The 12,234-nt window shown below is 40.3% G+C and overlaps 1 protein-coding gene across 1 annotated transcript in view; it reads left to right on the top strand.

Moving 5' to 3' along the window:
* The first annotated feature begins 192 nt into the window (after window positions 1-192).
* The window catches only part of tmem131l (transmembrane 131 like), a 31,713-nt gene continuing 19,671 nt past the window's right edge, over window positions 193-12,234 (top strand). Inside the window, exons 1-3 of the mRNA XM_085458887.1 lie at window positions 193-384; window positions 1,132-1,205; window positions 7,218-7,261. Coding sequence (XP_085315013.1) covers window positions 261-384; window positions 1,132-1,205; window positions 7,218-7,261 — 242 coding nt within the window. The 5' untranslated portion in view covers window positions 193-260. The remainder of the gene's footprint in view (window positions 385-1,131; window positions 1,206-7,217; window positions 7,262-12,234) is intronic.

The following is a 12,234-nucleotide window of genomic DNA, read 5'->3' as shown; positions in this document are numbered from 1 at the left end:
ATTCAATACAGCGTTTGATCAGTTGTTTCACCTCGAGTATTCGGCTACTTTACAGTTTTATGTAGGGTTGCATAAAGACTTGTTATTATTTTTTAATGGTATTTGTTGGCTTTCTACCTCGTGCCTCGCTGCAGTGCCTGTAGCCTGCTTGAGCAGGCGGGGAGGGAGAGAGGGAGGGAACTGCTGCTGCTTCTGCTTGCTGAGAGAAAGAAAGACCAACGCAGCGAAACACAAGGCAGGCTGCTAGCAGAGCGGGCAGCATGGCGGGGCTACAAGACTTCCACCAAGGCAGCCACTGTCACAGGAAAACGTGGATCAATATACTACTAGGAATACTACAGTTACTTTTACCCTGCGTCCAGCACGGAGGTGCTCAGCTCCAAGGTTTGTTATTCTCGTCTTTATTTTCCGCTTTGGGGGGCTGGTACGTTCACGCGACCGTTGCAGAGAAAAAAAAAGAAGAAATGTGCTTTAATTTTGCTAGGCTGTTATTGTGGAAGACGAGAAACGAGTTGAAATGTCCACAGCCAGTCTAAGTGTATGAGAAATAATGAAAATAAAAGTTAAAGTGGTGTTTTTATTTTTCTTTTGTTTTTACTCGGGAGAGGTTTGTAGCTAGTGCTTTATCACCCCGCTAATGTGAGTTCTTGCTAGCTTCCAATTCCCCTCTGCTGTTTGATTTAACGAAACTGAGTTGCTCAGACATGGAAGTAGCGGGTTGTCGAGACTTTGAACGTCCACTTAGCGGCTGTTACTGTAATAAATCTACGCGGTGTTGTAAGCTGCCCTTTACATGACCATACAGTCGTGTTTACTGCAGCAGCAGGGGAGATGTTTCCCCAAGTTCGTTAGCCACCGAGCTAACCCCCAGCTAAACAAGCAGCTAGCAAACAGCCTTTGTGAGGCTTCATTTCCTCACTTGCCTGTCATTCTCGCCCACTCAGTTTCCCTTGATTCATTCGTAATAAGAGATGATGCTACTGTGGCTTGGCAGGTTTAATTACTTATGTTATAATTATTATCTTTTCGGGTGCTTTGGATGCATTTCCACCAGAGTGTGTTGTTTTCCATGTTGCCCAGTTTCTCAGGGCAGCACCTAACTGTTAATTTGATTTCTTGTTCCCTACAAAGCTCTGAGTCAGATATCACCCAGCGTGGTCGAGGTCTGGCAACCAGAGGATGCAGAGCCATTAGTCCCGCTTCAGGTAGGTGCCTTCTAATGGCTGTGTTTGTATTTGCCTCTTTATGTGCACACTTCCCAAAAAAAAAAAAAAAAAGAAGAAGAAGCTCATCAGACAGCATGAGTGAACACGTGTGGGTTAAAGCATCACCGATGTTTTTGGACTCAGTTTGCAGACTGATTTGGGTGTGTTTGAGAGGGAAAAACTCGTCAATACCCAGCCACGATTTTGTCAACACAGTTATCAAGAAAAGTTATCTTGCTAGTAGTCACAGTTCATTAAACAACTCCAAAGTGAAGGCAGAGCGGGAGGTCACCTGTCATGTGGCTCCTCCTTATTTTCTTTTGTACGTGCTATCCATTGTGGAGTTCAGTTAGTAACACACGCTGACAGCCTGAAGACTTCTTCGCAGTTGCTTCCGGCTTTGTGGTTCACACATTTTAGTCTAGGTTATGCAGTTCTTTTTTGTTGTTGTTGGGTTTTTTTAAGTACTTCCAGTCATTTTCAATGAGGTGTTTGGGTGTTTGTGATTATTATATAATTGTGAGGCAAGAGCAAGGGTAAACAGCACAAGTTCGGTGTTTACTGATAAACCTATCATGAAGTCACCAGCTGGCTTGTCAGGTTACCTGAAAGGGGTGTGTGGCATTTTTCCTGAAAAACTCTGCAAGGAGACAGTGTTGAGAGTTTGGCTGCTTTAGGTGAAAAACTAGATGCAAACTAAACTATTTGCATACCCTTTCTTTTTTTTTAAAGAGTTCAATATTATTCTTTTGTGTTCAATTAAAAGATTAAAAGCCGGCCTCCTTTGCACAGAAACATTTGCAGAGAGTTTATTTTTGCCACTGTATAGTATACTTTTTACAAGCTTGCTTTGTGGTGTGCACCCTACGGTAATTGCCAAAGACCAGAGATAACACCGAAGCAGTTGATTCAGCATTGCAGATAGTTCTTAGTGTGAGTTGTATACGCTGATAAATAATTCATATGCCGAGGGGAGGAATTTGATGTTTCTTTTGTGTTTTGTTTTTCCACACTTACCCCTACCTTGCAGATCAGTTAGCAGGTGACTGGCTTGTTGACATTGTTGAGTGTCATATGTAGTATTGGATGGAGCGATTGTCTCAGTTACATGAGCTATGTGAAACAGAGCATAACATGGATGTCTATCTTCTACCCCAGTGCTGTGGGCTCACTGAAGTAGTGATGCTGGAGATGCAGTGTCATATGTGCAGATATATCGTCAGAATCAAATCTGGGCTGTAAATACATTCCTGTAATACTTGCAGTAAATGCTGCATGTTTCCTTTGCTTGTGCTTTTTGTAACCATTAACATGCTTTATGGGTCACGTGTTTATATTGGCTTCAGGTCTAATGATATTGGTTGAAGTTCCCTGGTAATTTTAAATTGCAGTTTTATCTGCTTCATCTTCCTGTTTGGGTTTTGTCATTTCTGCACTCATCGTTTACAAACACTGCTGCTGTGCTTGTGAATATTCCTTTTCGTGCTTTGTCAGCTCAGCTGCTGCAGTGAGCAGCATAAGCTTTTATTTTATTGTTGTGCACACTCTAGTGAAATTATTTTTGTTTCATTTAGTTGAACTATTAAAGGTGTTTGAGTTCTTGAAAGAAATTTACATCAGCTGGAGCTTTTCAGGCTGAGGCCTGTAGTTTCTGCTATGCTGGGGAAAGGTTTATGTGGTTAAATGGTCGGCTGTTATGAAGCGTTTTTACCCTTAGCAGTTCTACAAAGCAATTTACAGTGTTTCTTGTTCACCCACTCACACACACCCCAGGGCTTTTTGTGGCTTCACTGGTCCGTGTGCAGCGAAGGCAATATGTCTGCCTTACATCATTTAATGGAAATTTCTGCATTTTTCTCTTATAGCTGAATTTTATTTTATTTTATTTACACAAATTTATACTGTGCTTGAGCACTATGCATGAAACATCAATTGCTTTAAAAATTGCCTATTTGGAAGAACACCAGAAACTTGCACAATAATAGCTGTGGATCTAACTTCCATTGTGACTAATTTTAGCTTCAATGTCTTGCCCAGGGCTGTTTTTGCAATGGCAATATGTTTATGTACATATCTGTCTTGAAAGAAGACTCATGCAGTTTCACAGTTATTAAATAATTCAGTATGTATGTTCAACTTCTGCAAATAGCAGAAGAGGGGGGGAAAATATCTAAGAAATGAATCAGCTGTCGTTCGGTTAGCCTCTCATCCAGCACGTTAACTCCAATCCACTGTCTCAGACTGCAGCTGCTGAGAGTAGTCCTTGTTGTGCTTTGCGTCCTTGGTGAGCTCTACTTAGCAGCACATGAACCATTTCTCCCTTTGCTGCAGGTTCTGGTTAGAGTGGCCCTCCAGCTTACTTTAGAATGTAAAGACAAGGACTCCCATCGCCACCTAAATTATTGAACCTGCCAGAAAAGAAGCCTAGCTACTGAGCCAGTAGGACAGTAAAATATGAGGTAGGAAGACCTAGGGCACTCCCTTATCAGCAAGTGAACTTTCAAAATAGGACCAAGGAAGTGTTGCACTTGTAAGGATTTCCTCATGTTATGGTGACACGGGCCTTTGTTACCCTGAGCATGCAGAGCATATTACACATCTTTATTACAGAAATCGGGGTTAGATCTGTTACAGAAGTAACAGCTTTCAGTTAAATATTCCCATCACTACTGTTACCATAAAACAGTGCTTAGTACATGGGAAATGTTTTGGGTAACTAGATTCCTACTTCACACAAATGTAATACTGGAAGGAATGACTGGTAGCATGCTTTTTATTCTGCAGGAAACCTATGTGTACATCAGAAAAAGAAGAATTAAAGAGCATAGTTGTTTTTCATGGTGATTAATAGTGTTCTATATCCATTGCTTGTAAAGCATTTAAATTTCGCTTATGGGTTTTTGGTTGCCAATATGATACAAATAGGAACCAGTTTTTGTGCAGATAAGACATTTTTAAATCTGTTAAAGGATCCTTCAAAAATTTCTTTTAGAACGCCATTCAAGTTGTCCCATGTTATTTTACAATCAGCTGTAATGGTCAGGTCTTCTACAGTTCAATTCTAAATCTGCTAATGCATTTCCTACTTTTTAAAAAAAGTGACGTTTTGTTAAATGCCACCAACTTACTTAGACCCTCCCGCACCGATCGGCGCATTGGGCGACAAGAGAGTGCCATTGAACTCGGTCCATCGCAGCAGTTTTTGCTTCATCCCATGACAGTTCGGCTGAGCGTAAATCTTCAAGGAAAGTCCTCCTCCATGTTATTTTGGGTCTTCCTTGCCGTCTCTTTCCATTCTTCGGGTTCCACAGAACCGCAACATGGGCAGGTCTCGGGTCCGGTAGCAGAAGGATGTGACCGGCAAATCTGAGCTGAACTCAGTTGTTCAGAGATATTCCTGCGTTTTTGTGTTGTCCACGTTTGGTTCCCGTTATTTGTGTGTGATATTTATTAGCTGCAAACGGGAATCATTTGAACTGATGTAGTCTGCGGTACTTTATTAATTTAACTGGGTGGGCATAGATGCGCCCTGACCCACTGGTGTCAAGACAACCATCTCACCCTCAACGTCGCAAAGACAAAGGAGTTGATAGTGGACTTCCGGAGGTGCAGAGAAGTACACACCCCCATCACCATCAACGGCGCTGCTGTGGAGAGAGTGAGCAGCTTCCGGTTCCTTGGTGTACATCTGGCTGAGGATCTTATGTGGTCAGTACACATAAACAAAACAGTGAAGAAGGAGCAACAGCGCCTCTTCTTTCTCAGGAGACTGAAAAGATTCGGCATGAGCCCCCGCATCCTCAGGACCTTCTATCACTGTGCCATTGAGAGCATCCTCACTGGATGCATCACCACCTGGTATGGCAACAGCACTGCCTACAACCGCAAAGCTCTCCAGAGAGTAGTGCGGTGCTCTGAACTGATAATTGGAGGTGAGCTTCCCTCCCTCCAAGACATCTACAGGAAGCGGTGCCTGAGGAAAGCGGGGAGGATCATCAAGGACTCCAGTCACCCCAGCCATAAACTGTTCAGACTGCTTCCATCAGGAAGGAGGTTCTGCAGCATCGGTCCCGTACCAGCAGACTGAGAGACAGCTTCTTCCATCAGGCCATCAGACTGCTGAACACGTCATAGACACCTCACCTCCACTACTGGAACTTCAACATTATGCACTCCACACTGTACATTAATGCCACTTTTTTGCACATGTCTCAACTCTGTATATTTTTATATATTTTATTTATTGTTGACTCTATTTAATTTTAAAATATGTGTATACACACACACACACACACGTAGAAAAACATTTAGTATACACATCCAGAAAAATTTTTTTTTGCATATACTATTATATATTGTACATATATTTATTAGTTTCAGATTTAGCCATTCGTATATTTTGCCTGTTTATGTTATTGTATTTTGCACAACTCTGTTGCTTGTGAAGCTCGCACACAAGAATTTCACTCACATGTGCTCTACCAATGTACCTGCACATGTGATGTGACAATACAAGTGATTTGAATTGATTTGATTTGATGATCCTGAAAATGTGTGCAGATTTTGAAAGTTATATAAACAGTCAGTGTTTTATCATGAACATGGATCAGTTTAAGTTAAAAAAAAGAAAAAGAGAAAACCTTTAAAAGATTATTGTTAATGCTGACAGTATAAGTTCACAGAAATTGGAATACACCAAAATCATTTTTATGTGTATATTAGGGCTGCAACTAAAGATCAGTTTAGTCGTCGACTTATCTGCCAATTTTTCTTTGATTAGTCAAGGATTATCTCAGTAACTCTTATCTTCGCTTCCTGTGGGCAAACCTCTTCGAGGCTCCAGTACCTCACCTGCTCACGTCTGCCCACCTGTGAATATCACCCTGTTGACTAGCGATTTTGCGAGCCCTGCGGTAAACTGAACAAAACAGAATTAGAAAAGACTGTTACTTATGTTACTTATGTATAATCATACTTTCTCAGACGGTGTAGTGTTCAGTGCCAATTAAACAGTTCAATTGATGGTCAAACCCACAAATTAACTACCTAACATTAGGTGGAAAAGGTTTACTATTCAGACTATTTAGCCATGGCTACCTGAGGATTTTGCTTTTCATGATCTGATTTATTCAGGTGTCTTGAGACGAGCCCCCCTGTGGGTTGTTTTGTGACTTAGTTATGTATAGTTTCTTTTACCATCTGATTGGTGAGTGCTGCACCATTGTTTGTCTTTCTATAAGGTCCTCCCAGCATTACAAAGGAAGTCTAGATGATCTTCATTGTCAAACTGAAGTTCATCATTCTCAATTCCAATTAATCAGTTTGGTTGTGTGCTCAAGTCTATGAAGACTCTGCTTACAAATATCTTCCCTGTGAGAATGATGGAGGCTAACATGATCTGGAAACTTATAATGGTGCTGACATTGTATCATTCCTCAAATTAGTCTTTGGAAACAGTCCTGTTTCACAGGTCTGCGTAAATATTTCAAGGCTGGGTCATGGCTTAGTTTTCACTATGACTTACTTTATCAGCTTTGAGACCTTATAGGCAAACAGTGTCCTTCCCAGATTATTCAGTGAATTGAATTAGGGGCACATGAGGTCTTAACAAGTTGAAGCACATCTTCAGGGCGATCTTAGGATACACATAAGCTCAAGTGTGAATACCTACTTAAATGGGATATTTCTGTGCAAGGACATCATTTTTGCATTGTCACTGTGGATGAAGTATTGTGTGTAGATTGAGGGGGGTCCATTGTAAAGATGAGTTCAGACATAAAACGCCCTTTTTAGTAGAGAGAAGATGTAGTCATCCATAAAGCAGATTCTTATTGCCCTATTCTAAGAACTGCATGACAGTCCACCAACACTGGCAGACATGAGGTTAGAGCCAGGATGCACAAGCTCTAATGCCATTTTAAGTTTCCACTGACTGTTCCAGATTCACAGTAAAATCAAATTTGATGCAAATTGGTTCATGTTTTGTTTTTGTTTTTTTCCATCAAATTTCAGGTGGAGAAGGAGCGAAGAAAAGAGGGTCTTCCACTCGAGGGCAGGTAAGCTTATCAGCTAAAACTAAATACCTAGGTAGAGACTTGCCAACAAGACGCATGATGACCAACAAATAACAAACCTACATAGAGATCTTGTCATACATAAGGGTTTCTTTAGCAGGGTGCAAATTTAAATTCTACTGTACGCTCTATATTTAAAGATGTTGCGTCAAGGGATTTGTGTAATATGCAGCGTTAAACTGTAGCTGCTGGGTGACGTGTTTTTTCTCTTCACACAGACAAATGATGCAGTGTGGTTTCAGTGTAACTAGCTTAAAGTCTTTGCCTGCATGCAGGCTGTGTTGTTTATTTTGGTGAGTGAGGGGGTGTGATGGAGAGAGTTTGGGGGCGTGCGTTACAGGGGCACAGAACCAAATTCCTGCCTAATTTTAGAACTCCTTGAAAGAAAAAGGAGGGGAGCTCTGTCTTTCCCATCTGTTTCTGTTCCTGCTTAAAACTGGTTGGAAAAATAGACGTTTTCTTCAGAATCTCAACAGCTCATAGTGTTGCTCACTATCAGGCTAGTGGTGTTGATGGCTGCTCAGAAACGGAGCAATCTTGAGGCATGTTCAATTGCACTTGTAAATATTTTCTTGCCTTAGCCTTCTTGGTTATCTTTCCAAAAATAATTGTTGAGCAGAATAAATGTCAGTAAAATCTCTAGTGCCTATGCTGGTTCAATACAATCTCTGAGACTGTACTAATTATCTTTAAGGCAGTGTTTCCTGCCTTAAAAGATAAGATTTTTTTGATAACTGTTCCATTATTTGTTCTGCTTATCAGTGTGTTCCTAACCCAGTCTCATGATCCCTGATTTCTTGAATTATCTGCGTGTTTTGAAAAAGGCGTACATGTTTTCTCTGTCACGGTCTCTGAATGGGTTTTGTTTGCTGGGAGCAGACGGTCTAGTCAAACTCACTGTGGATGGTGAGCTCATTGTAGCAGTTTAGTTTGAATGAATCAAATGAGAAAGTACTTTCTGTTTTTCTCTCAAAAAAAAGAAACCTTCTAAGGCTGCTTTGTGGAGCTAATGCGTTTATGACAGCATATCTGGCCTCTGTCCTGCACATTCTTTGGTTTGCACTCATGCAAAGAGAGTCAGATACATGGCAGTCCAATGTTCCCAGAAAGGTGTTTTCTTCCTGTCTTTACTCAAAGTGATTATTTTACTGGCACAACTAGAAGCATTTTTCGTTTTCTTGGAACCTAAAGCAAGGTCCCTGATATGAGTTTGGGAGTAAGGAGGAAAAAATGGAGAGAAGGAAGGGTTTGCAAAGAAAGAAAAGATACATGCATGCTGCATATGATTGGATATCAATAGAACACAAATTTAAAAGATACTAGTGCTACTTTGGTCATATAAACATAGTCTTTCTGTTTCGGAATGACAGATTGCTTCTAAATGGGAATCATCATATTTATTTGAAAGATCCAAAAAGGAAAACCAGGAGAAATGTTTGTGGAATATGCAAGGTACTTGATCAAATCGTTTGTAATTGGTTGTCAGGTTGAAGAAATTCTCAATTCTTTGTACCATTTTAATATTGGGTTGATTTTGATGCTACCTTACCACAGAGACATTTCAGTGCACTCGTCAGCATCAGCATGCAGTAGTTTAGTAAATTCATTTAATATTTGCAATAGAAAGTGTCTGAATAGACCACATATGGAGTTTAGCAGGCAACTTAATTAATTTAGTAATATCAAAATAAATGTATTTTTATATCATGCAGTCAGTGTTGATTATTAAAAAACATTATCACTAAAACCTTTTGTTAAAATAAATAGCTTTTAGCCAATGCCAGCTTTCATAAACGTGAAAGACTAAATCTGTAGCTGTTTTAAATTGACAAGCATCTTGAGGTTAATGTGATTTGCATGTAGACAGCAGTTGGTGAACAGTGTGGGAATACGACTATTTTTAAATCTTGAGAGGTGAGAAGCAAAAGAGGCTTTGCAGTTCTGGTTGACCTCAAGACCTCCTGAGCCGTGAGGCCTCTCGTGCCTGGGTTATCAGGCACTTGCCAGGCCTGCCGTCACCCTCTCCCAGCCTAAAGAGCAAAGCAGGCAGCATATGCAGAGGTTAATGATATCTCTGTCTGTGCTCTTGTGCGTCAAAATATCTTAGTCCTACATCCTTCTCTTTTTAGGCCTTTTTACTTTATTCTCCACCAGGATCATTTATGATAATGCTTTATCGAGGTATACTGTTAATACTGTGGCATGTGGATTTAACGTCATTGTCAGTTCACACGTCTGTGAATAAAGTTGATCTAAACCCTTGTCTAGTCCTAACCCTTTCCCTGGAGCGTGGCTCAGGTCACTGCTAGCCTAACACTGACTTTATTTGAGTTATATCCAAGAGCTCAAATAGCACCAAACATAACTTGTTATTTTTGTACTGTGGCAGTGGACAGAACCCTGAGACTACAGCTCTGTGGTGTGCTTGTTAAGAGGCTGGGTTTTTCTTCATGGGCAGCTGCTTTTGAATTTACAGCAAATTCCAAGTTCCTAATGCACATGACAAGGTAAAAGCCCCCAGCTAACCTTTGAAGATCTGAACGAAGCCTGACACTACTCACCACTACAGAGCGAGGAGTGTGTTTCACTTTGCGTTTTAACATTTGTTCAGAATTTTTGCAGAAGTTAACATTGTTCTGCAGGTGGTCTTTTATTCCGAGTCAGTAGAGAAGTGTGCTTTTAATTATATGAATGTGGTGAAACTGTTGAGCTTGAAACAACAATGCTAGCCATAGCACGGGACTCCTCTGTACAAGCACACAACCTCATTTCCCTTTCACATTTGACCCCTCATACAATCACCCACACACAGTTTTTCCACTCTAAGACTGAGATGATACTGTTTAACGGGCTAGAAATCAATAAACAATTAGAGCTATACTGAACGTGAGAGGGAAGCCCTTATTATGTAATGCAATAGGCACTGTTCCTCTGAACAAGCCACAGCCAGTTCATCTGTGTTTTTTTTTTTTTTTTTATTATATTTGTGCCTTCATTCTTTCTTTAACTCAGTATTTACTTGACATCCATTTGCACGTGTTTCTCTGTGAAACGTTTTCAGAAGTGTCACTGTATTGCTACACCACCTTCAAGAGAAGGTGTAGCATCTGAATTCTTCAGTTATCACAATTACTGTGCTCTGCTGATATGTTGATAATCATAAAGAGCTAATTTTATGGGGTCTGAATGTGGTTTTTAAGAGGACTGGACCAGCAGAACCAATAATTTTATTTTCCCTCCCGTTTACTCGTTTAATACATTCATGCAGAACATTGCTGGTAATTATGAAATTGTATGTCCATCTATTTATTCACACTGGTTGATAGCTGTATCATTGCCGGTTTAGTCAAGTTGGGGGGAGCATTTTTTCACACTTGGGATGTTTTTGTATCTTCTGTTTTAACAAGTACAGCATCAGATTTCCTGATTTTCCATTTTACTGTCAAATGACTTGTATGATCACAACGTTTGTATCGGCCAATGAAAATGGTGTTCGACAGAGTTGGTGCCTTTTTATATTTATATTTGTGACCTTTTGCAAACTCCAACACCCGTTATGAATACTGGGCGTTGTTTAGTCTGAAATAAACTGTTGTTGTTTACATATCCTTCTCTTTGCACCTACTGATTGGCCAGAGGGTAGAGTAGACAAGATAAACAGTTCCTTAAGAGCAGATTTGTTATTTCACCTGTTTCTCTTCAGCTACCTGTGTATAAAAGTGTAGTGGACCTGAGTGTAAAATCAATCATGGCTTTTTTCAACAACATAGCATGTTAAGTTTGTAATTTTTCCACTCAGCAGTAAACACTGTTCACCAAACACCAAAACCAAAGGTACAGACCTTCCTGTAAACCGTGGCCATCTTCAGTGTGTGATCATTTTTGCACAGGGTCCTCTTGCTTTGACTGTGCGCCATTTGTTCTGAACTTTGCTTATATTAAAACGTATTCCCCAAGTCCAAAATTAGTAACCCCAAAATTAGTAACCCCTTTTAGTAACCCCCAAAATCCCAAATCCCATGATTTCCGGGAGAGAGAAATGCCTTGTGGATATCTTGGTGTCCCAGTAGACCTGTTACTTCATCATCATTTTTTTCTTTAAAAAAATAGCTTTAAGAGTTATTAATCTGTTCACCTTTAAAAAGAGCAGTCAAGGACAAACAAAAATTACGCTAACACTGAGTCAGATCTGTGAGAAGAGGCTTGACATCAGAAAAAGAGCAGATCCAGACTCAGTCAAAGTACTTGTTACTTTTAAAGAGAAAATAAACGCGTGCCTTAAAAATTCTTTGTTATCCTTGTGGTGTTTTTAGTGACGGCCCATTTTCTGACATCAGATACACAACACAGCTCTGCGCTGCTTACAAAGTGGTTTTCATTTGGTCTGTTGTGTATTAGCACATATGTTGCCCTTATATAGAAGTGAGCGTCTTCCACCTCTAGCTGTGTCGTGAGACTTAGAATGTGGCCACACCAGCAGCTCAGTCACTTCCTCTCCTGCACCCATGCTTTCGTGCTGTGATAGCAGACCCCATAATACTATAAGTAGTTGTGGTAGATGGCCATCGGTGACTGATATGAGGAACTGGTACTAACATAACTAGCAGTTTGTGAGATATTCTCTCTAGCTACAATGGCCAGCAGAAGATGCCACCCCTTTTGTGTATCTCTAACAAAATCTAGCTTGCCCAGTTGGTGTGTGTGCGTATAAGGAAGTATCGCTGAAGGACAGTAGTTGCTGTATGAATTGACCATTTTCAGTATTACTCTCCTGCATTGTTTACTGTACGTACACTTGGCAGTGTATTTTGTTGGTGTTACAGTCATTATTTGGGGCTATAAAAGATTTAGCTTCCATATATTTACTAATATAAGCTGGATGCTTTTTTTTCTTTTGACGAAATGACTCAGTCATTTAGTCTGGAGAGCAAACAATGCACAACAGAATGAAAACA

This window comes from Copadichromis virginalis, linkage group LG6, assembly GCF_057382275.1.
Source record: "Copadichromis virginalis isolate Kocher_CV1m ecotype Utaka linkage group LG6, C_Virginalis_male_GT1.1, whole genome shotgun sequence".
In the NCBI taxonomy this organism is placed as follows: Eukaryota; Metazoa; Chordata; class Actinopteri; order Cichliformes; family Cichlidae; genus Copadichromis; species Copadichromis virginalis.
Note: the sequence above shows the minus strand (reverse complement) of the source record. Positions and strands in the feature narration are given on the sequence as shown.